This window comes from Sorex fumeus, unplaced genomic scaffold (genome assembly GCF_029834395.1).
Source record: "Sorex fumeus unplaced genomic scaffold, SorFum_2.1 ptg000007l, whole genome shotgun sequence".
Classification (NCBI taxonomy): Eukaryota; Metazoa; Chordata; class Mammalia; order Eulipotyphla; family Soricidae; genus Sorex; species Sorex fumeus.
In genome coordinates this window covers 51113724-51140356 of record NW_026606064.1, presented here as the reverse complement: position 1 = coordinate 51140356, position 26633 = coordinate 51113724, and the positions used below count along the sequence as shown (strand labels likewise).

The 26633-nt window shown below is 53.8% G+C and overlaps 1 protein-coding gene across 1 annotated transcript in view; it reads left to right on the top strand.

Moving 5' to 3' along the window:
- The window catches only part of CAPN2 (calpain 2), a 58370-nt gene that overhangs the window by 23298 nt on the left and 8439 nt on the right, over nt 1–26633 (top strand). Inside the window, exons 3-16 of the mRNA XM_056131336.1 lie at nt 5908–6026; nt 6958–7091; nt 9194–9362; nt 10586–10669; nt 12432–12517; nt 13526–13600; nt 14228–14388; nt 17062–17231; nt 18963–18974; nt 19952–20163; nt 21066–21102; nt 21382–21447; nt 23316–23373; nt 25640–25704. Coding sequence (XP_055987311.1) covers nt 5908–6026; nt 6958–7091; nt 9194–9362; nt 10586–10669; nt 12432–12517; nt 13526–13600; nt 14228–14388; nt 17062–17231; nt 18963–18974; nt 19952–20163; nt 21066–21102; nt 21382–21447; nt 23316–23373; nt 25640–25704 — 1448 coding nt within the window. The remainder of the gene's footprint in view (nt 1–5907; nt 6027–6957; nt 7092–9193; nt 9363–10585; nt 10670–12431; nt 12518–13525; nt 13601–14227; nt 14389–17061; nt 17232–18962; nt 18975–19951; nt 20164–21065; nt 21103–21381; nt 21448–23315; nt 23374–25639; nt 25705–26633) is intronic.

Genomic DNA, 26633 nt, shown 5'->3' with positions numbered 1-26633 from the left:
GGCTCCTAGTTAACATTCTCATGAACATTAACTAACAGAATCCTTGTCCAGCTCTTGTCCCAGAGAAAACTCCTGTGAGCAAATACTAAAAAAATAAACATAGGGAATTTCCAGACTCAGATAAAAATATTTTGCCATGTGGGGTGAGGAGAGAGTGAGGGAAATGGAAGTGTAAAAGAGGGTTTCAGATGCTTCCACTTGATTAGGAATCTGAGCCTCTGAGAAGCCTTTATCTCTCCCTTCTGGGGGCTCTTCCTACGTCTCCCAGCTCCAGAACTGGAGCTGCCAATGAAAATTGTTTTCAAAACAGAACATGAATCTTTTTGAATCTTGCACTGTGAGACGCAAGTGACTCTTGCTTCCTCTTGCTGTTACTGTGATCCGGTGCCATTGTCTGTAACATGACCAGCTTTCTGCGTCCTTGATGCATGGCTCTATTATTATTTTTAGGGGGGAGGGCTTTCAAACAGAGCTCAGGGTCCCAGCCATTGCTGAGGATTGAACTTAGGGCCTTCACATGCTAGGCCTGCACTTCAAAGCCCTGAGGTGTGTGTTTTAATATTTCATGATGGTATTCAGTTGTTAAAATGCAACACAGGATTTTGGGAACCCACCAGCACGTTGCCCCTTAGTTTTAGGACTGAATTGCAGTTGTAGATTCCTAGTAGGGTTGTTAAAGGAATCAGATTCTTTTAACCAAAAGAAATCTCAAACAAGATATGGATTTCATTGGTGTGTTTTTGTTGTGTGTCTCCTGGGGTTTTTATGCGGGAGCCTGAGTATGCAGTGCTGCTCAGGGCCTTTATGACAGGGATTCCCTGACCACCCCAGCGTTGCTCTGAGGACCAGGTGGCACTGAGGAATAGAACCCAGATCCGCTGCATGCAAGGCATACGCCTTAACCCCGTGCTATCTGTCAGGGCCCAGCAAGGTATGGTTTTTAAACAAAACCCCAGATTAGAATTCAGAGGATTTGTCTATTAGACCTGCCAGTGATCCAGTGTATAGAATTCCTGATCTTTATCCCAAAGTGGTGCAAGATGAAGGCTAAGCAACTCATGAGATTTCTACAAAGACCAAATAAAAGATGTAACATGTTCCTTGTAAACTGGAGAGTAGGAAACAGCCTCAGCACTTTGTGAGCACAATTCACTCCTGCAGAGAGTGGAAACCGAGTCAGTTCTGAGCACTGAGCTGCCCGTTTGCAGGACTGATGACCTCAGAAAGTCCCACAGAGCCAGTATCATCATCTCGGAAGTGTCCTAGAACTGTGAAACCTTGCTGAGGAAGGAAATCGGAAGGCACGGGGAGCGTGGCTCTGCTCCCACAGGGGTGCCCAGGGGAAAGCAGGCTGGAGCCCTGGAGCACAGCCACAGATCTGGGGGCTGCAGAAACACACAGGCTCAGACACACAAACATGATGCAGACAAACACACACAAACCTGACACAGACACTCACATACACACAAACTTGACACACATTCACACATACAAACCCTGACACAGACACATACACACACACCACACATACGCACATACCTCACACATACACCCGAACTTGACACACACACAAATTCTGACACAGACACACATATACACACAAATCTGACACAGATACAGACTCACAGGTACACACAATCCCCTACACAGACACACACAAACCCCAGTTTAGACATAAAGTCACACAAACCTTGATAAGACACAGATTTACAAATAGATACATAATAGTACAGTGGGGAGGGAGTTTGCCAGGTTCAATCCCTGACATCCCAGCTGGTCCCCTGAGCATGGCCAGGACTGATCCCTGAGTGCAGAGCCAGGAGTAATAAAGAATAAAAATCAGAAGCCCCTGAGCATCACTATGTATGGCCCAAAAAGCAAAATAGAAACAAAAAACACAAATATATACACAAACCTACACACACACACACACACACACACACACACACACACACATACATACAAACACAGAGACATACACATACACACAAAGCCCAACACAGATATGCACACAAACTCTGACACTCCCCCACACAGCCGACTATCGCCTGCACCTCCACCCCCTCCCAGTCCCCCATGGACTCGGCCTTTGTCCCATGACCACAGCCTGGGCAGTGTGACCTTGGGAACGTTAAAGCTGCCCATGCTGTATTCGTTCCTGTGCAAACCTTCTCAACCCCCAGGGCCAGCCAGATGGGATGGGGTGCAGAGATGCCCCTGGAGTCAGGCCAACCTGGGAACCCCTCATGGTCAGTCAAGGACTTCGGGGCAGGACCAGGGGAGAGGCCAGAGTCCTAACCCTCAATCCCACTTTATCTACAACCCTTTTCACGTTTGAATGTCACTAGACCCAAATTTACAAATTTCTCCAAATTTTTTGGAAAAATTTCAAATTATCTAAAAAGAAATAAAAATCATAAGCAAAGGCATCTCCAGGCATGCAAAAAAGTGATGTCACAAGAAGTCCCACAGTTGGGGCTGGAGCCATAGCACAGCAGGTAGGGCGTTTGCCTTGCACACAGCCAACCTGGGTTTGATTCCCAGCTTCCCATATGGTCCCCCGAGCACTGCCAGGAGTAATTCCCGAGTGCATGAGCCAGAAGTAACTCCTGTGCATTGCCGAGTGTGACCCAAAAAAGCAAAACTAAAATAAAATAAAATAAAGAAGTCCCACAGTTAGTTGGAGGGGGATGGCTGGAAAGGAGGGTCTCGGCACAGCCCCTCACCAGGACAGCCCCAACACCGCAGGGTCTGAAGCACAACCTAGCCAGGCCTGAGCGATGAAACATTACAGGGAATGGTCCCGGAGCCTTCAGCACCCAGGAGAAACACACCTCACAAAATAAAAGGAGCATCTTGTGACCCCAGGAGCAGCTGACACGGGGTCCAGGATGAGCTTTATGGGGCAGACCAAGTGGGAACATGCGAAATGCTCAGGACAGGCTCAAAGGTGGCCTGCTGTACTGAGCCCTGGCCCACACCAGGCACAGGTAGGTGTCTCCAGCCCCCGGAAGGGTCCCCTCCCTGCCAGCAAGCCTCCCCCCCCCACTTCCTTGGCCGGAGTGAGAGAACTCTGCCACATTCTCATTGGGTTGCGTGAGTTTCTGATTTGTTTGTTTGGAACCACCCCCAGCAGTGCTCAGGACTGATTTCTGACTCTGTACTTTGGGGTCACTACTGCGGGGCCCAGGAACTGAAGGGGCTTCCAGAAATAGACCAGGGGATACACGTCAGCTATGAGCAGGGCAAGTGCCCTCCCCCTGTTCTCTCTTTCTGGCTTTCTGAGCCCTGAAGGTTGTCTCCAAGATCTGAGAGGCAGAAACGTGGAACCTTTATTTTTTTTTTAGATTAATTTTTATTAAAAACATCGTGATTTACAGAGTTGTTTATTATACACTTATTTCAAGTATTTAGTGTTCCAGTACCACCAGTGTGACCGTCCCTCCACCAATATCCCCAGTTTCCCTCCCAATCCCAACCTGCCCACTAAGGCAAATAACAAGTTTACTTTATATTACTTATTCCGACAAAACTTTAAGAAATAGCAAATAGAATGATCAGAAAATAAATCAGTAAGAGCCAATTTGTGATTACTATATGATTTGACCTATGTAAATGAGAAAATTAAAACCACTTAATATAATATAATAAATTGCCTATTCCAGAGTTTTCAACTCTGGAATATAAAGTCTATTATATTAAATTTTATTTTATGGACCTCATTATGATAATAATCGTGTCTCACATGTCACTAATAAAACTTTTAAAGCAATTCTATATTAATGTATTTTGGAATTTACAGGGACTAGGTAAAGCCTGTATCTGTAAGTTTTCCCCCTACACTTTATATAAACACTGTGGCTTACAAAAGTTGTTCATGATGATTTGGAACAGGCATTCAGTATTCCAACACCAATCCCACCACCATTCCACCTTCCCTCCACCATTGTCTCCAGTTTTCCCAACCGCTCATTAAGACTGCCCCTGTAGCAGGTCCTCAATAATTCATTTTATATTGTTTGTTATCAATAAGTTTGCTAACAGGATGATCAAAAATGTTTCTTTAGAAGAAAATTAGTGTTAAATTATTGTACCTCACCGTAGAGACATTAAATCCTTGTCTGAGAGATTACTAAGATTAAGGTTTCAGGTTAAGCCGTCTGTGTTTATGTTTTGTTTTGCCTTCTGTCCCATCTGGTGTGCTGCTGCTGGTTCATTAGTGTTGCAGAGATGGAGATGTGGTGGGGAAGTACAGAATTTTTTTTTAATGTTTTTGTTGAATCACTGTGAGATAGACCCTTATAAAGTGGTTCATGATTGGGTTTCAGTCATGCAGAGTTCCAACACCCATCCCTCCTACAAGTGTACGTTTTCCAGCACCAGTGTTCCCAAGTTCCCTTCCGTCAGCCCCCACCTCCTGCCTGCCTCTATGGCAAGCACTTCTCTCTCTGTGTCTCTGTGTCTCTGTCTCTCTGTTTCTGTGTCTCTGTCTCTGTCTCTGTCTCTGTGTCTCTGTCTCTGTCTCTGTCTCTGTGTCTCTGTCTTTGTCTCTCTCTCTCTCTCTCTCTCTCTCCCCCCCCCTCTTTTGATCATTGTGGTTTATGATACAGATGCTGAAAGATTATAAGGAATATCCCTTTACCTACTTTTAACCCTCCCATCTTGTCTGGTGTGATCATTCCCAGCTATTATTGTCATACAGGTTTCTTCTCTATCTTACCTACCCTCTGCCCCACACACCCTTGTGGTTGATTCCAACCATTGGCCAGTCTTTCTAACCCCTGTTTTCCCTGATCATGGATATTAGTCTTTTATTCTATATCTTTTTATATCCTACAAATAAATGCAGTCATTCTATACCTGTCCTTCTTCTTCTGACTCATTTCACTCAGCATGATACTCTCCATGTCCATCATTTATAGGCAAATTTCATTTCATTTTTTTTCTGACAGCTGTGTAGTATTCCATTATATAAATAAAGTAAGAGATTTTTAAGGGGGTGGTAGAGCCAGAGTTAAATTTATTAATGAATGGTGCTTTTTGGGTGTGGGCATGGCATGACTGCTGGGGCTTCTACTACTAGGAAGTGAGGAGAGGTAGCCTGAAGGTAGACTTTTCTCAAAGAGATTGGGGATTTCAGTCACAAAAGCCTGGAAACTTGAGTCCCAAAACCCACACACCTGATTTTTCCAGCAGATTAATTTCTGGGTGGAACTCCGTCCCAAGACAGTAGAGTCCAGCAGGGGGATGGTGGCGATTTTGGGACGTGGGAGCAATCAGGTGCCAAGGCTCTGTTTGGGCAGGCACTGGGCTGACCCGCCTCACTTGCTTGGGGGTGCCCCGGGCAACTCAGGCATCCTGGTGGGTGTCAACCCAGGGCCCTCTGAGCAATTTTCTGTCTCTCCATCAGCGGATACACACGAATGTGATTCCAGTCCTGCCATAGAGCTTTTGTGACAGTGAATGGGACGGTGGGGCCCCTGCACCATGCTGGCACGGCCAAGGCCCTATTCATCATCCCCCCTCCTGCTGCCCCTGTCCAGGGTCCCCACAGTGTCTCTCTCTCTCTCTCTCTCTCTCTCTCTCTCTCTCTCTCTCTCTCTCTCTCTCTCTCTCTCTCATGCTCTAAACCTTCTGTGCATGCTGACACTCTTCTGCCCTGCCACAGATGGGCTGTCAGGCCCTGGGGCTGGCCGGTGTCACAGAAAGTTCTGGGTCTCTCTGAAAGTGAATTTTTCCCACTTCTGGCTGCTGCCACAACTAAAACATTTCCCCGCTCCCCCCTCCATGTACCACCCTGGCTGCTCCTTCCAGGGCATGGGAGGGCATCGCGTGGCCCTGGGGCCAGCCCTGGAGGTGGAGGAGGGCGCAGGACCCTCAGCTGAGTGGCCCCGGCTGTGTCCACAGGTGACTGCTGGCTGCTGGCTGCTATCGCCTCCCTCACCCTGAATGAAGAGGTGCTGGCTCGTGTCGTGCCCCCCAACCAGAGCTTCCAGGAGAACTATGCGGGGATCTTCCATTTCCAGGTAACAGAGCTTGGCTCAGGCATCTCCTCCACAATCCTGAGGGCCAGGAATAGGCCTGGGGGTGAGGACAGGGTCTGCGCTGGGAGGCCTGGGGTCCAGAAGTCAGTGCATGAAGGGAAGAAACAGGTCTTGTCAGTGAGGAGAGGGACCTGGAGGTCGGGAACAGGTCTGGGGATCAGGAGAGAGCCCTGGAGGTCGGGAACCGGCCCTGGAGGGCAGGAGAGGGTCCTGGTGGTCGGAAACAGGCCCTGGGGTTCAGGAGAGGGTCCTGGAGGTCAGGAACAGGTCCCGGCATCCTAGGAGCCACCCCTGATGAGAGGTGCTTATCTCTGGAGAGTATGAGGGCCAGAGAACACTCCCTGGCCTGCCCCTGACCTGGCCCCCAAGTAGGGGAGTAGGACATGGGACCAGCAAGAGGGAAGTAGAAAGGGGGCCCAGAATGTTCATTCCTGAATTCTCAGAGCAATTTCTTTGGTTGGCGGGGGGAGGGTCCTAAGACTAATTGCAGGTATGCCTCCCTCTCCTCCAGTCACACGAGAAATTATTTTATATATTGGGGAGGAGGGAAACACCCAGCCGCCCTCAGGGCTACTCTGGGCTCTAGGCTCAGGGATCACTTCAGGAAGTGGCCAGGATTGAACGGGACTTGGCTGGGAGTAGCCCCCCGCCCTCCCATCCCCTGTTCCAGCCCAGTACCACTGGGTGTGGCCCCCAAACAGAAACATGCTGGGCAGAATCTCGGGACACAGGTGTGGACGCAGAGGAGAGGACCTGCACTTCTCTCCTCCTTGATGTTGCCAGGGCTTTGCACCAAGGGTCACTCCCCAGAGAGACTGGGTGGGAGCGGGAGGGAACTGGAGGCACAGGCTCTGGGAGGCGGGGGGCACTCTGTCCCCAGCTCCTTCTGACACCGCCCTTGGCTCTGCTGCAGTTCTGGCAGTACGGTGAGTGGGTGGACGTGGTGGTGGACGACAGGCTGCCCACCAAGGACGGGGAGCTGCTGTTTGTGCACTCGGCCGAGGGGAGCGAGTTCTGGAGCGCCCTGCTGGAGAAGGCATATGCCAAGTAAGTGCCCCCCGCCTGCCCACCACAGCCCAGCCGGAACCTGAGCCCCATCCACACAACTTCCAGTTCCCGCCCAGAGGACTCCTCTGACCCACTCTGGCTACAAATCCAAGCAATGCCTACATGCTGGCGCCTGGCCACACTTGCCCCTGAGAAATGACGGCAATTACCATTTTCTGTTGTTGCTGTTAGAGTTGTTACTGTTGCAAGGACCATACCTGGCAGTGCTCAGGGGCCATGCAGTGGCAGGAATCAAACTCAGAGCCTCACACATGCTGGATTCTACTACTTTGGCCGCATCCCTGGCCAATGACTGCTTGCTTACTTGTTTGGGGGCCCAATCCTGGTCGTGCTCTGGGGCCATTCCTGGCTCTGTGCTCAGGAGTGATCCCTGGTGGTGGTGTCAGGGATTTGCAATCTGATAGACCCCATTCAAGGCAAGCGACTTACCCTGTAGCCATCACCGATTCTCAGGATTGCCATTTGTAATCAAATATGCAAGAACACATTGTGGAACACCTCGCAGGGCTTTGGAAGACATCTATTTTCTTGGCAGATCATATCATTTTTGTCAACTAAGTGCAGCGAAGAGTTTTTGCCAAAGGGCAGATGTGCACACTGCAGAGCTAGGAAAGCCATGGGAATGATCCCAGCGATGTGCTAATTAGGCATGGTCCCCTTGTCACACGCGGGAAGCCCCATCGTTAGCAGTCTTGTAAATCACAGTGCTTCCGATGGAAAAATGAATCTCTATTTGGAGAGGTAACTGAAGGTACTTTAAGGGCAGTGGGGAGAGTCTTGGGCTCTTAGGTGGTGGGAAGGTGGGGATTATAGTAACTTGGTACATTAGTATCATAAGTAGTGACACTATTGTATCCAGGTTACCTAAAGTATAATAAAGAGGAAGGAAGGAAAAGGGAAGGAAGGAAGAAAAAAGGAAGGAAGAAAGGGAGAAAGGAGGGAGGGAGAGAGGGAGGGAGGGAGGGAGGGAGGGAAGGAAGGAAGGAAGGAAGGAAGGAAGGAAGGAAGAAAAAAGGAAGGAAGAAAGGGAGAAAGGAGGGAGGGAGAGAGGGAGGGAGGGAGGGAGGGAGGGAGGGAGGGAAGGAAGGAAGGAAGGAAGGAAGGAAGGAAGGAAGGAAGGAAGGAAGGAAGGTAGGTTGGGGAGGGAGAGAGGAGAGAGGAGAGAGAGAGAGAGAGAGAGAGAGAGAGAGAGAGAGAGAGAGAGAGAGAGAGAGAGAGAGAGAGATAGTTTCCCAGTCTCCCTGGTTGAGCTCATCCAGCTGGTGAGCCTTGGACACTCGGCTTTAGAGATTTTTGCCCCTGCCAGCCCCGGCAGGGATCAGGACTGTCTGCCATGTCCAGTGTGAGAGTCAGCCACACCCCTAAGTCTCATGGATAAAAGCAGAAGTGGAGGAGCCTCTGGATGCCCACCTGCACCCTGAGGTCACCCCCCCCCCCTCACTTTAGCACAGTGCCCAGGGCAGGGCAACTGCCCGTGACCGCACTGTCTGTCCTTGGCAAGTTATAAAGGCCAAACACTCAGGAGCCCACTCCAATCTCCTGCCAGGATCAAAGGGGGTGGCTGGATGGGATTTTTGACCAGGGCCTTCCAAGTCCAGATGCTGGAGATTTTTTTCAAAGCATCACAACGGAAGAGCAAGGGGGTTAACTCAGGGATTGGGCTGCGTGCCTTGCATGTGTAAGACCCTGAGTCCAGTCACCCCCCCCCCACATACACACACACACACACACACACACACACACACACACACACACACTGCTCAGAGCAGCGTGGGCACCCACAAACCCAGGCATTGAAGTGTCTGGCCGAGTTGTCTGAGTACGGCTGGGAGTAGCACTGAGTCTCCTAAGCATTTCCTGGCGGTAGTGGTGGTAGCACTCCCTGGTGGGGGGGGGGGGATTGGGAGGGGGGGAGCCTCGCCCCTCGCCAAAAGCTATGCTGTGGAAATGCCACCTGGCCTTCGTGGGCATGCGCGGAGTTCTCAGAGCATCCAGCAAAGGGGTGAGGTGGGGGGGGGGGCATCTGCAGGGGGAGCGATGTGGCACCGGCTGCAGCAGCATCTCCCTCCACCACACCCCAGGATCAATGGGTGCTATGAAGCCCTTTCTGGGGGTGCCACCACCGAGGGCTTCGAGGACTTCACCGGAGGCATCGCGGAGTGGTACGAGCTGAACAAGGCTCCGCCCAACCTGTTCCGGATCATCCAGAAGGCCCTGCAGAAAGGGTCCCTCCTGGGCTGCTCCATTGACGTGAGTCAGCCCCCCACACCCCATACCTGCTCCTCTGGCTCCTACCAGCACCTCGGCCCAGCCACCCCTGCCCTGTAATCCTGGGTAGCCTGATTGCAGCCCGGAGTATCCAGACACTCGTCCCTAGTCCCCACCCTCAGCTTCTAGTGTAATCACCCTTGCAGGACACAGGGCCCTCTGCCAGGTCCCCGAAAGACCACACTGGACATTTTCTCTGCCACTTACAGCCCCCCAACACTGCAGCTGGGAAGATCTCCCACCCAGACATGCCTGCACAGAACCCCCTCACCCACCGTGTGTCAATCACGGTGCCGCAAATCAAGTTTAAAAAAAATATGAAGTTGGGGGCCAGAGCGATAGTACACTAGGTAGGGCACTTGCCCTTGCCCGTGGCAGACCCAGCCTCAATCCCCAGCATCCCATATGGTCCCCAACCACCGCCAGGAGTAATTCCTCAGCGCAGAGCGAGAAGTTATCTTTGAGCACTGCTAGGGGTGGCCCCAAAAAAGGACAAATAAAGGAATTCTATGGGTTAAAGGCATAAACTTTTAAATTTAGGGAAAAAAATAATTAAGACTTCTGCCAGAACAGGAAGGACCCAACTCCTCAGGCTAGCTGTTGGCAACCTCTCCTGGGGCAGGCAGGCAGTCAATATCTGTCCCCAACAGGCCACCAGGCCAGGGCCATGTGCTGCTCCTGGGTCCTGTCCAATCTGGAAACTGGCCCCCAGGGACAGAGGCCCAGCCCTCAGGCCTAACTCTCTAACTTTGAGCAGAGATTCAAACACTTTCCCCACAGACCAAACAGAGGCAAAAAGGCCCTTTGTCCCGCAGCCCTCCCCCCACCTACCCCCCCATTTCTACCTGGAGGAAACTGAAGCAGAACAGAGCAAAGGCTGAGCATAGGCCCTAAACCAGGCCCTGCAGGGGGTGGGGAGGGCGGGCACATCTGGGTCCATCAGGGCTCAGTGTGGGTCCTGAGCCGCCCTCCCCCAGCCCCTCCGCCTGCAGACTCAGGTGTTGGGGTGTACAAGACCCCATGCATTCTGGCCGCTCAGCCCTGCACCTTGTACCCTCCTCCCCTGCCTTCCACAGGGCTGTCTGTCAGGGTGTTGCTGGGGGGGAGGAAGGGGAGAGGGTGCACCCTCCGGGCTGGCTGGTGGGTGCTGCTAGGAGGGAAGGGGAGAGGGTGTACCCTCCAGGCCTGCGCTCTCATCTTTCCAGATCACCAGCGCCGCTGACTCGGAGGCCGTCACCTTCCAGAAGCTGGTGAAGGGCCACGCGTACTCCGTCACTGGCGCCGAGGAGGTGAGCCTGCAGGGAGCTTGCGGGCGCGTTCTGACCCGAACACACCACGTGGTGTGGGCCCGGGACTGCGCGGAGTGTACACCCCATCATCCCCCCTCCCCCCCCCCCACTCCGTTCCCCCGCTGTCCACCCGGAGCTGGGCCGAGAGCGTGGGCAACGCTGCCCTCTGCTGCCCTCTGCTGGCCACGGCGCGCCTGGCCGCTCCCGCGACGCGGACCCCGTTCCTGGCTGCACTGAGGCACTTGGATCCGGCCAGGCCCTGACAACCCTGGGAACGCTTTCGCAGCTGCTCTCGTAAAAGCCTTGGTGCCCCTGCTCTGGACTGGCTCTCTTCTTACCAGTCGCGGGCCCGAGAGTGACACGGGGAGGCCCCACGTTCCAGCCCTGCACCCCGCCCCCTGCCCCGTGAGCCCTGAGCACTGACAAGGGGGGGAGGGGGGGAGTGTGTTCAAAACATTAAGCAAATTAGAAAAAATTCTGTTGGGCTGCTGTGATCGAGTGTCGAGACCATCCTCGACACACTGTCATAAGCGCACTGCTCGCCTTGCTGTTTATAAATACTACGAGTGTAAAGATTAAGGAACCCCAGAGTAGCAAGAATAATAATTAGTAAAGTAAAGGCCCTCCCGTTGATCGTCGATTTGCTCGAGCGGGCCCAGTAACGTCTCCATTGGAGACTTTGTTGTTACTGTGTCTCCCTTTACCCCAAGGAGAGCAGCCAGGCAAATTTCAACGATAAAGTGGTTTTGATACAAGGTTCTCAATTTAATAGCATTTAAGATAATGCAGGAATACCAGAGACCATTTAAAAATCACACTGATTTTTTTTCTTGAAAGTATTCCTGTGTTTGTAGAGAAGAGTGCGTACATAGTGAAAACCGCACTGTCGCCCTACCCCCATCTGGTTCAGCTCATTCTCTGGGTGTGAACGACAGATTTCCTCTCTGCTGAGTAGAGTTTTTCTTCTGAGGTTTCTAGAAGTTAAATTTTCAAAAACCCCAATAGGCGTAAACCTCAGCAACTCCTGAGATGTAAGGTAAAAAGGTAAAGGCCCTCCCGTTGATCGTCGATTTGCTCGAGCGGGCCCAGTAACGTCTCCATTGGAGACTTTGTTGTTACTGTGTCTGGCATATCCAATACTCTCGGTAGCTTGCCGGGCTCTCCGAGAGGGGCAGAGGAATCGAACTCGGGTCAGCCATGTTGGCCGCTTGTAAGGCAAACGCCCTACCCGCTGTGCTATCGCTCCAGCCTAAGAATAATAATTATCATACATATAACGACTAATATTCAGATAAACACATGCTGTGACATTACATAAAATAGATATTATCTGTGAATATATATAAATATGTGTGCAAATAGTGTGTCTCTTATGTCCAATATTAAATATTGTACATAAGGCATGCAAGGTGCAATATACTCGTGTATTATGTTAATATACTGCATATGACTAATGTACAATTAGCAGGATTAATCCTGCCCAGCAGGTAGGGCATTCGCCTTACACGCCTTACACGCGGCCAACATGGCCGACCCGAGTTCAATTCCTCCGCCCCTCTCGGAGAGCCCGGCAAGCTACCGAGAGTATTCGATATGCCAGACACAGTAACAACAAAGTCTCCAATGGAGACGTTACTGGGCCCGCTCGAGCAAATCGACGATCAATCCTGACTATATTGATACAATGCTGTTCGGGGACCCAGTGCCACTGCACACCTGGGCCTGACTTGTCCCCACGCAGCGCTGACTCTGTCCCTTGCAGGTGGACAGCCGAGGGAGCCTGCAGAAGCTGATCCGCATCCGCAACCCCTGGGGCCAGGTGGAGTGGACAGGGAAGTGGAGTGACAAGTGAGTGACAGTGAGGGTGGCAGGGGCCAAGAGGACAGGGTTCTTCTGCGGCTCTGCTGGGGTTCCGGGGGTCCCCCAAGCCTAACCAGCGCCTCCCAGCAGCCTGGGTGTCCTTCCTTACACCGCCTCTCCTTGCTCTGACCCCCCCCAGAGCTTGCTCTCTTCTGAGGGATATTCCTGAGACCAGAAACAGCCCAGACTTCCTGCCTTTGAAAATTCTGGGTGAAATCTCAGTTGGATCATCAGTCAAGCTCTTCTCCCTGCCCCTCTCCTCTTCCTCCTCCTCCTCTTCCTCCTCCTCCTCCTCCTCCTCCTCCTTATCCTCCGCCTCCTCCTCCTTCTCTGCCTCCTCCTCCTCCTCCTTTCCCTCCTCCTCTTCTTCCTTCTCTTCCTCTTCCTCCTCCTCTTCCTCCTACTTCTTTTTGTAGTCCTGCCCCTCCTCCTTCTGCCCTGTCTCCTCTCCTGCTCTCCCCCTTCCCCCTCTCCCTCTCCTCTTTGTGGTCCTCCTCCCCCTCCTCACCTCCCTTTCCCTCCTCCTCACTCCAGCACCTCCAGTTCTGTGTCCCCTTCCCTGCCCGTTCCTGGCACCTCTGCCTCCCCAGACAGACAGCAGCGCCCTCAGGCCTGCGTCAGAGGCCCAGATGAGCTGCTTCTCTTTCAATCTTTCAGTTGTCCTGGAAAAAAGAACTGGGCCAACGATGCAGCCTCCCCCACCCCACTCCTCCCTCCCCGCACATTCTCTCTTTGTCTACCGCTCTCTGTCTCTCTGTCTTTGTCTCTCTCTATCTCTCTGTCTCTGTATCTGTATCTCTGTTTCTCTCTCTGTCTTTCTCTGTCTCTGTCTGTATGTCTCTGTCACTCCCTCTCTCTCTCTCTGGTCTTCCTGCTCCCTTGCAGCTCTCGTTTTCTGCCCTCCTTTCTGCAGTCTGGGCCCTCAGAGGCAGTCAACAGAGTGTCCCTGGTCTCCAGCCCCGTTTCCCATGCCTCTCCCATTGCTTGGTTTTCCAGCTGCCCCAACTGGAACACTATCGACCCAGAGGTGCGGGAGAGGCTGACCATGCGTCAGGAAGACGGGGAGTTCTGGTAAGGTTGTGGGGCAGAGGGGGCTGCTCCAAGGGGTGTTGCTGGACCCTGTGTGAGAGGGCCTTGGTCAGGGCCCAGGAATGTGGAGTCCTGCTCCAGGGGGCTGTTTTCCATGTGTTATGCAACCCACAGCTAAAAAGTTTCCATTGGTGCATCCCAAACTGAGCAGCTCCCTAAGGAAAGCTGAGAAGGCCAGAGATAGTTCGGGGTGCTTGCCTTGTGCCAACCTGAGTTCCTTCCCCAGCACCCCCAGTACCACCCGGAGTGCTCCTTGAGCACAAACCCAGAAATAGGCTGAGGACTGGAAATGTGGGCCAAACCACTGCTGACCCCCCCCCCCCCTCAAAGAAGGCCAAGAAGAACTGCTGCTGTTATATCAGATATCAGAGAAAACAGGGAGAGATAGGGCCTTCCCCACGAGCCACTGCCTTCTGAGTCTGGGCCCCTCTGAGACCCCCCACATCCATCTACCAGTCAAACTGGATGAGTTTCCACACGACCCTCCAGTATGTGGACTGTGTCCCGACAGCAGAGAGCATTAGGAACTGGTTCCATCACCCAGTCCTGGGCTCTCTCTGCACCTGGGAGCACCCTCTGGTAAACTGGCTCTGTGCCTGCTCTCGCCAGGATGTCCTTCGGCGACTTCCTGAGGCACTACTCCCGCCTGGAGATCTGCAACCTCACCCCTGACACGCTCACCAGCGAGTCCTATAAGAAGTGGAAACTCACCAAGATGGACGGCAGCTGGCGGCGGGGCTCCACCGCTGGCGGCTGCAGGAACTTCCCAAGTAAGGCGGTGGGGTAGTGCGCATGTGAGACTGTGTGTGAGACTGTGTGTGAGTGTGTGTGTGTGTGTGTGTGTGTGTGAATAAAGAGATGTGTGCAAGTGTGATGTGTGTGAATGTATAAGTGTGTGAGTGATGTGTATGAGTATGTGTGATATATGTGTGAGTTTTAGTGTGTGATGTGGGTGATGTATGAGTGTGAGTGTATGGTATTTATGTATGAGTGTGCAATGTGTGCCTGTGTCAGTGTATGTCTATGAGTGTGTGATGTGTGTCTGTGTGCTGTGTGTGTGAGTCTGAGTGTGTGTATGTGCATGTGTGTGCATGTGTGAGCATATGTGTGCAAGTGTATGCATGCATGAGTGTAAGCATGAGTGTGCGTGTGTGTGCATGTGTGCATGTATGTATGAGTGTGCGTGAGTGTGTATGTACAATATGTGCATGTGTGTGCATATGTGTGCGTGTGCATATACGCGCATGTGTATGTATATGCATGTGTGTGAGTGCATGTGAGAACCCCGAGCTGGGAAGCTTCTGGTCCCAGAGTCCCCCTGCCTCCCTGCTCCAAGTGACCGTCACTCTTCTCTGCTCTTGGCCTTTTGCACACACTCATCTCCCCACCAGGCAGAATCTGGACTGTTTCTGTCCCCCACAGAAATGGCCAGTGAGGCTCAGTGAAGCGCCCTACGTGGTGATTGCATTATTTACACATAGAACTAAATCCATTACTCCCTCGAGGCCTACTGCAGGCTCCTGAGGCAGATGCTGACTGGTCCTGTGCCCACTTTCAAATGAGGGGTCCTGAGGCTTAGAGGGGTCAGGTGACTTGCCCAAGGGGCACAGCTGCCTAGGCCAGAACTGCAGTGGGCTAACTGACCAGAGCCTGTCTTACACCCTGGTGGCCACTCATGGTCAAGAGGGCGCTAGCTACCAAATGGGTAATGAAGGCTAACGCAGCCTCCCCAGGCCACAGAGCCCCTGCCCAGATGGGCCTGGTTGACCAGCACCTCCTCACATACATGTACGCGGCCACAAATGGAGGATCCGATGTGGAAGGCCCTTGATGCTGCCCGTCACACCCCCTCGCCCCGTCTCTCTCCCACCTGCTACATCAGGGATCAACTAGTTCTTGTAAGGAAGGACCCACTTAGCAAATGCTTTCGACTTTGAGAACCATTCAGTCTGTTGGGGCGGGGAACCTTTATCCTGCCAGGAGCCATCTGGGTATTTATGGCATCATTCACAGGCCACACAATACGAGCAGATGGACCCAGGGCAGCTGACAGGCAGTGTCCCTGCCAGGACCAGACCCCAGGACTTTGTGGGCCTTTCAGGGATGTTCCCACCATGCTCGAGGGCGGTCCCCTCCACTCCACTGTGGTAGCAAGTGGGCAGGGCCATGTCCCAATAAAGTTTTATTTATAAGAACAGTCTACCCACAGCCCCACGCTCCTCATTTGCCAACTCCTACATGAGGTGATGGTCTCCTCTCACACTTAGTTTTGCCCCATTCAGATGGGAGGAAACCAGTGTAACTCTCCTTAAACATGAACGAACTTTTTCTGTTTTTAATAATGTAGAGGTACTGCTATTTGCTCAGCCATTGATTACGCTGATTGAATTGGGCATGAACTTCACATTACTTTTTTTTTTAATTGTATCACCGTGAGATAGAGTTACAAAGCTTTCATGTTTGAGATTTAGCCATGCAATGTTGGAACACCCATCCTTCCACCAGTGCACATTTTCCACCACCCACATCCCAGTCCTCACCCTGCCTCTATGGCAGACAATTTCCCCAATACTCTCTTTCTAATTTGGGGCATTATGTTTTGCTCAACATTTTCCACCATCATTTAAGCCTACCTGCCAGCGGCAGACCCTAGATAATTGATTTTCCATTGCTCATTTTGAATATCATGAGAGCTTGCACAGCTATGACTGTAAATGTAAATTTCTAGATTGTAAATAGTTGGGTTCTAGAGACATCTCTATATGGCAATAGTCCATTTTGGGATTCAATTAGGAGTCTCTGGGCCAGGGCTGTTGGTGCGCTAAGATGACACCCGGAGGCAAATTGTGGGCATGACAGCCAGTCTGCAGGGTGGGCGGGGACCTGGGCTGTCCCGGGTAGGGACAGCCCGGGTCCTCTGCCACCATGCAGCCTGGAGATTCAGTCCTACAACCCTCACACCTGGCCTTGCTTGTGGAAGCTCTTGGTCACTAAGTTTCCATCTGTAGTAGGCGGGATGAACGAACTTTTGGACCGTCCTTTATAAAGAAGTTTCTGAAAGAGCAGAGGCCAGAGACCTCTGACCTCCCTCCAAGGGTCCAGGCCCGGATGAACAAGAATCCAGAAACTGTGCTCAGGTGTTTGTGGGCCCCTGGTGGGGACCTGAGACCACCCAGCCTCCTCCACCCTGAACCCGATGCCCAGGAGGTGCTGCAATTCTCACCCCCTGCCCAGGGCAGCACCCCTGCTCTGTGTTCCCCTCCCCCGGGCACCCCTGCTCAAGCAGGCACTGGGTACTGATGCCCCTATGATCTGGCCACAGATACTCTTTGGGTTTTTGTTTTGTTTTATAATTTATTTATTCTTGAATCACAGGAACATATACAGTTACAAAGTTGTTGACAATTGGGTTTCACTCACACACTGTCCCAACGCCCACACAGACACGTTTTGGATGAACCCCCAGTACCTCATCAAGCTGGAGGAGGAGGACGAGGATCAGGAGGACGGGGAGAGCGGCTGCACCTTCCTGGTGGGCCTCATCCAGAAGCACCGGCGGCGCCAGAGGAAGATGGGCGAGGACATGCACACCATTGGCTTTGGCATCTATGAGGTGAGGCGGGGAATGCTAGCACAGCCCCTTGGACATGGCAGCCATCAGGCAGGGTCTGGAGGTGAGGTCCAGAGAGAGAGCACAGGGGTCAAGGCACTCACTCGCCTTGCCTGAGACAAACCCAGTCCAGTCCTCAAGAGTGATCCCTGAGCACCAAGTGAGGCCTTAACCAGCTCCCCCCATTAAAAATAAAATAACTCAACAGAATACTGCACAGCCATCAGGAGACATGAAGTCATAAAATTTGCTTATAAATAGACAGACATGCTGAGTGAAATGAGTCAGAAGGAGAGGGACAGATGTAGAATGATTGCACTCATTTGTAGGATATAAAAAGCATAGTATGAGGCTGTTACCCGAGGACAGTAGAAATGAGGGCCAGGAGGACTGACCCACAGTTGGAAGCCTGCCATAAGTGGGGGGAGAGAGGACAGTTAGGATAGAGAAGGGTCCACTATGACAATGATAGTTGGAAATGATCACTCTGGACAAGAATTGACTAAGGAGGTAAAAGAATAGACATGATAACCTTTCAGTGCCGTATTGCAAACCATAATGCCCAAATGGAAAGAGCAAGCAAGCGAGTGAGCGAGCAAGCAAGAGAGAGGGAGAGGGAGAAAGAGGGGGGGGGAGAGAGAGAGAGAGAGATGTCTATCATAGAAACAAACTGAGGGTAGAGGGTGGCAGGAGGGAAACTGGGGACATTGGTGGTGGGAAAAGTACACTATGAAGGGATGGGTGTTAGAACATTGGGTGACCCAAACCCAAGCGTGATCTAATTTGTAACTGTATATCACAATACCACTGTAGTTCTGCTCTCCCATTGTTCATTGATTTTCTCAAGCGGGCACCAGTAACATCTCCATTGTGAGACTTCTTGTTATTGTTCTTGGCATATCGAATACGCCACGGGGGGCTTGCCAGGTTCTGCAGTGCGGATGGGGATACTCTCGGTAGCTTGCCAGGCTCTCCAAGAGGGACGGAGGAATCAAACCCGGGTTGGCCGCGTGCAAGGCAAATGCCCTACTTACTGTGCTATTGCTCCAGCCCATCTCACAGTATAATGAAAATAAACAAATAAATAAAAATAACTGGAGATGGCCCCCCAGACAGAACAAGCAAAGCCAGCAGCCCAGCTGTCCCTGGAGTAGTCACGTGGGAAGGTCCCTGCAGTTGGCTGGTCACCAGGCAGGGTCCCCACTGCCAGGCTCCCAGAGTCCCGCCCTTTCCAGCTGCCTCCCCATGTCCCTTCTCCCGTGACCCAGACCTGGCACTGCGGAGGCCACCAATCATCTCTAGAGCCCAAAGAAGACGCAGGCTGAGACCAGAATACTCTGGGCTCATCAGATAAACGTTGGCAAGCTGGAACTGAGCCAAGGAGGCAGCTGGTCAGCACCCAGCCCGCTATGGCCTGGAAGTAGAAGAACTCGGGGCAGGAGACCCTCGGCCGTTCTGTTTCCTGCCAGGCATCGTCTGCTCTAGAGACACTGACCCCCAGCCTCTTCCTTTCATCCTGCACCAAAGTCCAGAGCAGCCCGGCCCCACCACGGCCATGTGGACTGCTGGCTTCATTTGTTTCCTGTGTGGAAGTGCTCTGAGTCGCTTGTCAAATCGCCTTTTTGGTGCCATCCGAGTCACTGAAGGCGCCAGGGCCAGGAGGGGGTATGGTGGATGGTGACGGCGTGTCTGCCTGCTTCTCTGACTCCAGCGTGTTCTTCTTTATCTTGGCAGGTCCCTGAGGAGGTACGTGTGGCGGCAGGTCCCCGGAAGTTCTGGTCCACTGGCAAGTGAAAGTCTTGCACCTCCCCTTTGGGGATCTGTGAAGCTTGGGTAGGGGGTGGTAGCTAAGATGGATTGGCCCCAGCCCTCTGGAACCCCAGGGAGTAGTGTCTCCCCACTGGTCTGAGCCCAGGAAAAAAAGTGTGTCGGCGAATCCCACAGGCCTCGAGGCTTCCCCGAGGCCAGGTGTGGTTGAACTGTGATTGGACCACCCCCTCCTCAGTCAAGGGAACACTGCACAGAGCCCAGAGGGGGTTGCAGGAAGTGCTGTCTCCGGCTCCCAGCTCCCGTTTGCCAGGCCAGGCGAGCATGGAGAAGTTTCCCATCCTCCAAATGTCCTTTTCGGGTACAACTGAAGCCCATGCACCTCCCTGGCCTCTTGCAGAGATGGGCAGAGTTACCTAAACAGCACGTAGGAGGTCCACGGCTGGCCTGAACGGACATGACGAGGGTCACATTTGAGCGGGGGCTGTCTTGAGAGCTGTGGCCATGGGCCAGAGAGATGGTGCAGAGGAGAAGGCTCTCGCCTTTCATACAGCTACGGCTGCAGTGATGGTTCGAATACCAGCACCTCTCTTGGTCCCCCAGGCACTGCTAGGTGTGACCCCTCAGACAAATAAAGGACACAGTTGTTCTGAGGCCACTGGGTGCCCCACCCTCCAGCAGTGCAGCCCCCAGGCCTGGCATATAGAACTCCGCGGGGTCCTGCCATGTGTACCCCACTTGCCTCAAAGGTCACAGAGAGAAAAACGGACAGATGACCCACCCCCCGAGGGGAGCTGGGCCTCTCAGCATCCAGTGGGGTTGATGTGGGATTCCCTGTGGGACTCCTCAGTGGCCCCCAACTGGCCTTTCCCAGGGCCCCCCGTCGAGTAGCCGAAAGGGCTGGGTTGGGAGAATCATCCATCCTTCACCCCCTCTTGTCTCCGCTTCTTCCTCAGCTAATGGGACAGACCAACATCCATCTCAGCAAAAAATTCTTCCTGACTAACAGAGCGAGGGAGCGGTCAGACACCTTTATCAACCTGCGGGAGGTGCTCAACCGCTTCAAGCTGCCCCCCGGGGAGTACATTGTGGTGCCGTCCACCTTCGAGCCCAACAAGGATGGGGACTTCTGCATCCGGGTCTTCTCGGAGAAGAAGGCGGACTACCAGTAGGCGCCCTCTCCCGCCCTCCTCCCGTCACGCACTTCTGTTCCTTTCAATGTCCGTTTCCTCCCCAGGCGTCAGTGTGTGATTTGAGGACATATTAAAGAAACATTTTGTGGGGAGAGGAGGGGGCCACACCCAGTGGTGCTCAGGGCTCACTCCTGGCTCTGAGCTCAGGGATCATTCCTGGCAGTGCTCAGAGGTGCTGGGGGTCAAACTTGGATCAGACACATGCAGGGCAAACGCCCTATCCACTGTACAGTCCTGAGGAGCCTCTAGACCCTGAAGAAACTTTTGTCTTGTTTCCTTTGTTTGTTTTTGAGCTGCACCCAGCAGCAATGGATCAAATCGATCCCCTGCATATGAAGCGTGCATTCAGCCTGAGGAGAGCTCGCTCGCTCACTCTCGCTCTCTCTCTTCTCTCTTCTCTCTCTTGCTCTCACTCTCTCTCTTCTCTCCTTTCTATCTCTGTCTCTCTCCTCTTTTGCTCTCTCCTCTCTCTCCTCTCTCAACTCTCTCTGTCTTTCTCTATCTCTGTGTCTGTATCCCTGTCTCTCTAAACTCTATCTCTGTCTCTGTGTTCCTGTCTCTCATCTCTGTCTCTCCCTGTGTCTCTGTCTCTCTTCTCTCTGTCTCTGCCTCTCTTGCTCTCTTCCCAATTTTCTGTTTCTCTCTCTCTCTCTCTCTCTCTCTCTCTCTCTCTCTCTCTCTCTCTCTCTCTCTCTCTCCCTACCCCCCTCCTGGCCCCCACCTTAACTCCTGCTGCATTAAGATGTGAGATCCCAGAAACGTGGGCTACATAAACACCCCCTCAGCTTTGAACGCCTCACTTCCCATTCTGGTGGTGATTTTTCCGCACTTCCTTTTCACCCTCCCTTCTTGTGACTCCAATTTCCCTCTGTTTCAGAATTGTGGATGATGAAATCGATGCCAACATTGAAGAGGTACTGCAACTCTTGGGATTCCTCCCATTCTGCCCCACTTCCCTGCTTGTGAACCCTCCGTAGCCATTAGGGATGCCGGCACTGACAAATCTGCCCCCTAGTTTATATCCCCTCTCTCATCTGACCCAGAAATATTCCCTTGACTCTTCACACTGTCCGTGATCTTGATCTGAAAGGGGCAGAGAAGGGTCCCTGAGAAGGAGGAGTTTCCTGGAAGGGATTGCGGGCAACTCTCTTCCCTGGGCTCAGCCCTCCTCCCCTCTGGCCCTCATCTTCCAGATTAGCGTCAACGAAGAAGACATCGATGATGGATTCAGGAGGCTCTTTGCCCAACTGGCCGGGGAGGTAAGACTCCCCAGATCCCTGGGAGGCACTCTCTGGCTGACCCAGAGAAGACCATCATTGTCTTCAAGTCATTGTCCTCAAGTAGACATCCCTTCAGCGTGTGGTGTGTGTGTGTGTGTGTGTGTGTGTGTGTGTGTGTGTTTGTGTGTGTTGGACTGGGGGTGGAGGGCACTGCTCCAAAGCCAGGAGGGATCCATTGATTGGGGGAACACAGATTTCTCCCTGGCCTCCCAAAACCTCCCCCAGAGGACTGCACCAAGCAGCCTGGGACCCCCTTTTCACATTTGCATATGTCCCCTGCCTTAGGATTCTGGGCCTCACCTTGTGATGCAGAAATTTCCTTGATTTCCACAACAGCATACAGAGGGAGGGAAGGATTTTTAAATCTGCAGAATGCAGGTGGCTGAGGAGAGTATCAGACTTCCCTGCTCTTGAAACCACTGTGGCTGTTAAGGATGTCATCACTGCCAACTAGTCACTTCTCTTCCTTCCCAACAACTTCTGGAAGAGAGAGACAGAGACAGAGATAGAGAGTGAACACCATCTTCCTTCCCTGCCCAGAATCCAGCTCTCTCACGAATGTCCCTCCAGGGAGCCCACCTGAGCCCCTCTGAAGAGGCCTCATCAAAGGATAGGCAGCTGCCACCTGCCCCCTCCCCCACCTGCTCCTCCCCCGCCCTCCACCTGCTCCTCCTCCACATGCTTCTCCCCTCCTCCACCTGCCCCTGCTCCCTCCTCCCCCTGCTCCTCCTCCCCTCCTCCACCTGTTCCTCCTCCCCCTGCTCCTTCCCCCTCCTCCACCTGCCCCTGCTCCCTCCTCCAACTGCTCCTCCCCTCCTCCACCTGCCCCTGCTCCCTCCTCCCCCTGCTCCTCCTCCCCTCCTCCACTTGTTCCTCCTCCCCCTGCTCCTTCCCCCTCCTCCACCTGCCCCTGCTCCCTCCTCCCCCTGCTCTTTCTCCCCTCTTCGACCTGCCCCTGCTCCCTCCTCCACCTGCTCTTCCCCTCCTCCACCTGCCCCTGCTCCCTCCTCCTCCTGCTCCTCCTCCCCTCCTCCACCTGCTCCTCCTCCACCTGCTCCTCCCCCCTCCTCCACCTGCCCCTGCTCCCTCCTCCCCCTGCTCCTTCTACCCTCCTTCACCTTCCCTGCTCTCTCCTCCCCATGCTCCTCCTCTACCTACACTTCTCCTCCACTGCCCCTGCTCCCTCCTCCCCCTGCTCCTCCTCCCCTCCACCTGTTCCTCCTCCCCCTGCTCCTTCCCCCTCCTCCACCTGCCCCTGCTCCCTCCTCCCCCTGTTCCTCCTCCTCTCCTCCACCTGCCCCTGCTCCCACCTCCACCTGCTCCTCCTCCACCTGCTCCTCCCCCTCCTCCACCTACCCCTGCTCCCTCCTCCCCCTGCTCCTCCTCTCCTCCTTCACCTGCCCCGCTCTCTCCTCCCCCTCCTCCTTCTCCACCTACTCCTCTCCTCCACCTGCCCCTACTCCCTCCTCCACCTGCTCCTCCCCTCCTCCACCTGCCCCTGCTCCCTCCTCCCTCTGCTCCTCCTCCCCTCCTCTACCTACCCCTGCTCCCTCTTTCACCTGCTCCTCCTCCCCTCCTTCACCTGCCCCACTCCCTCCTCCCCCTGCTCCTCCTCCACCTTCTCCTCTCCTTCACCTGCTCCCTCCTCCCCCGCTCCTCCTCCACCTACCCCTGCTCCCTCCTCCACCTGCCACTTGCTTCCCTTCCCTCCTTCACCTGGGGGCTTGTAAGAAAGACCTCCCTAGCTAATGCACCCCACCCACCGTTTGGTGGGAGCAAGTGCCCGTTGCAGCCCCTGGCCTGGCTGCATGTACAGTAACCAACACCCCTTGCTTCTCTGTGCACAGGATGCAGAGATTTCTGCCTTCGAGTTGCAGACCATCCTGAAACGAGTCCTCGCAAAGCGTAAGTGGCCTCTCCCCTCAGGTCCCCGCCCTGCTCCTTCCCTGTGGTTATGGAAGGACAAGGGAATCCTCTCCCTTCCTCAGCCAAGCCTTCACCCCTGCTCCCCTGCAAACACCACCAGCATCACCTCTGCCCACACGGGGCTGCAGGAAAGGGTTCTGGGGGATGCAGACTGGATAAATAATAAACGAGGCACCGGGTAGATAGTGTAGGGGTGAAGGTGCTTGCCTTGCACACAGACAGCCTGGGTTTGATTCCCGCCATCACTCTGGGCCCCTAAACCCTGCCAGGAGGGATCACTGAGTGTGGGGCCAGGAGTAAGCCCTGAGCTCAGCCTAATTATGTCAAAGAGACAAAAAAAGAATTGAGTCGGGGGCTGGAGCAATAGCACAGCGGGTAGGGCATTTGCCTTGCATGTGGCCGACCCGGGTTCGATTCCCAGCATCCCATATGGTCCCCCGAGCACCGCCAGGAGTAATTCCCGAGTGCAGAACCAGGAGTAACCCCTGAGCATCACTGGATGTGGCCCAAAAAGCAAAAAAAAAAAAAAAGAATTGAGTGTTCAGTCTCCCTACGGTTATCACCACTACAGGGAGACGAAACACTCATGCATGCACATGCACACACATACGCACACATGCACACGCTCACGCGTGTCCACCAAGCAGGGCTGTGCAGTGTCAGAATTTAGAAGCCTGGATTAGAAACTAACATGAGTGTCAGATTCAGAGTATCCGGCCTGGGCTCTTCTCTCTAGACACCCCGCAGCTTCCAAGGCGGCACCTGGTCTAACTCTGAGAGAGGAGCATAAATCCTCCCTCGGGAGCCAAGGAGGAATCCAGGCCCCTTGGTGTCTCCTGTGAGGACACAGACACGCTCCTCAAGAACTGCATGTGGCCGCTGGGCAAGTGGCCAAGTCAGCATGTGTGATTCAGCATTGGGCCGGCGGTTAAGAGCACTGGCCCACTGGCCTAGGGCAGGACTTTCCCGGGACAGGCCCCAGCGCCCCCTCCCGCTGCTGTCTGGAGCAGGGGAGGAGGGGGCGTTCACCCGAAATCTGCCAGGCACGATGAGGTCATGAGGCTCTTGGCGTGCAGCTGTCCTGGCCCCAGCACACTGAGGCCTCATTATCCCCTCCAGGCCATGGGGGCGGGTGGGCAGGACCCAGCCAGCTCCTCGCCTCTGAGCTGGGCGCTCTCCAGGCCGCCTCTAACTCTCGCCCAAGCCCCACATACGCAGCTGCACGTCCAGCCCTGAAGGGGGGCCAGGGCTCAGGGGTCGGCTCTTGGAGCAGGGGGGGGGGGCGGGGGGGCCGAACCCTCACAGGTATGCCGGAAAGGGCGGCTGCTTCTGAAGCCTGTGGGAGCCTGAATTCACATACACCCCGAAAAGCAGGACTCACCTGGGAGAGCACCACTGTGGGGTGCTTGCCCACACATGCCTGCAGGCCCTCCCGGGACCTCCTCACCCCATGGCCCACAGCCCCAGGTGTCTACTTCCTGGCTGATAAGCCTGCTCTGGGCACTTCATCATTAGCTTGGTTTGGTTCCGGGACCACACCTGCAGTGTACAGGGCTCACTTCTGGACTCTGGGGCCATATGGAACACCGGGGTTGGACCCTGGGACAGCTGTGTGCAAGGCAAGCACCCCACCTGCTGGACTGTCGCTCCGGTCCCTCGTTCTTGATTTGGAGCTGGAGAGAAGGCTCAGGGATCGGGAACAAGACTGCGCATGAAAGGGAATCGGGCTCAATCCTTGTCACCACCTGGTTCTCAAGGAACCCCTGAGCACTGAGCTGGGAGTTGCTGCTGAGCTCTGCCCAATGTGACTCCCACACACAACCATGTATAGAAAGCAGTTATTGGAGCCAGAGCGATAGTCCAGCGGGAAGGCAGTTGCCCTGTATGTGGCTGACTCAGGTTCGATCTCCGGCAACTCATCTAGTTCCTGGAGCACTGCCAGGAGTAACCCCTAAGCACCACTGAGTGTGCTCAAACAACAAAAAATAAAATTGAGAAAGAGAGGGAGAGAGAGAGAGAGAGAGAGAGAGAGAGAGCGAGCAGTTCCTAAGCCTCTGGGTTGCCGGGTAGGCATGTCGCAGGCCCTGTGGCCCCCACACGCTGACACAGGCCACACGTGACTCTCACTGGGTCTGAGCACTGCTGTATGGGAGGTGCAGACACCAGGCCTTGCAGCCCCCGAGACAGGCCTCCAGGAGAGAGCTGCTCTGGGCCACGTCCTTGAACTGCTGCCTTTGTCTCCTAGGCCAAGACATCAAGTCTCATGGCTTCAGCATCGAGACCTGCAAGATCATGGTGGATATGTTGGATGTATCCTTTCTGGGTCCCCGCAAACAGATGGGGGCATTCAAGGGCTTCTCCAGACACACTGGGGCTTGGGGCCTCCTTTGGGAATGGCCTGCTGACTCCAATCAGCTGGGCCTTGTGGTGTGGTCAGCCCTAATGACCCCTTACCAGGAACCCATGAGTGAGAGATGGTGACGGGTCCTTCCAATGACACCTCCATGACTCCCCGAACAGGAAAATTACTGCCAACACCCCCTCCTGCCCTAAGCCAACACCGCCCCCCGCCCTAGCTGCCCTCCGTGGCCACTGTGCCCCCATTTCCTCTGGGAAGAGATTCCCTGTCCCACCAGGTGCTCATGTGAAGGCCTTCCTGGCCATGGTTTTCTTCTTGATTTGCAGCTGTAACACTGTCTCCGTGAGCTTCCTCTGTTCTAGCTCCTTCCCCGGGTGCCTACCTGCCCCTCTGCTTTGTGAGTGAAGGTGGGTGGGGATATCTGAGCCTCCTTGAGGTTTAGGTAGTGGGCTGGGAGAGCACCCCATGTGGCTCTCCACCGCATCCCCCCCAACAGCCTTTTTTTAAAAAATTTTTGTCAGTGAGACACCATGAGGTACAGTTGTAGACTTACAAATTTTTGTGCTTGGGTTTCAATTATACAATGATCCCTCCACCAGAGCCCATTTCCCACCAGCACGGATCCCAGAATCCCTCCCAGCCCCCACGCTCCCCCCATCCCACTCTGCCTCTGTGGCAGGGCATTCCCTTTCGTTCTCTTTAGAATCGCTCGGGCCAGCAAGGCCCAGCCATTAGAAGCTGCTTTTAGCAGGATCTGGGAGCCCTCCAGGGCCCCTGGCACCCTCAGCAAGCCTAGTTGGGGTGGAAGTGTGGGGGAAGTCTTTAGGTGCTGCTTCCACCAGCCCTTTAGGTGCATCTGGCCGTGGTGCAGAGCAGGCCT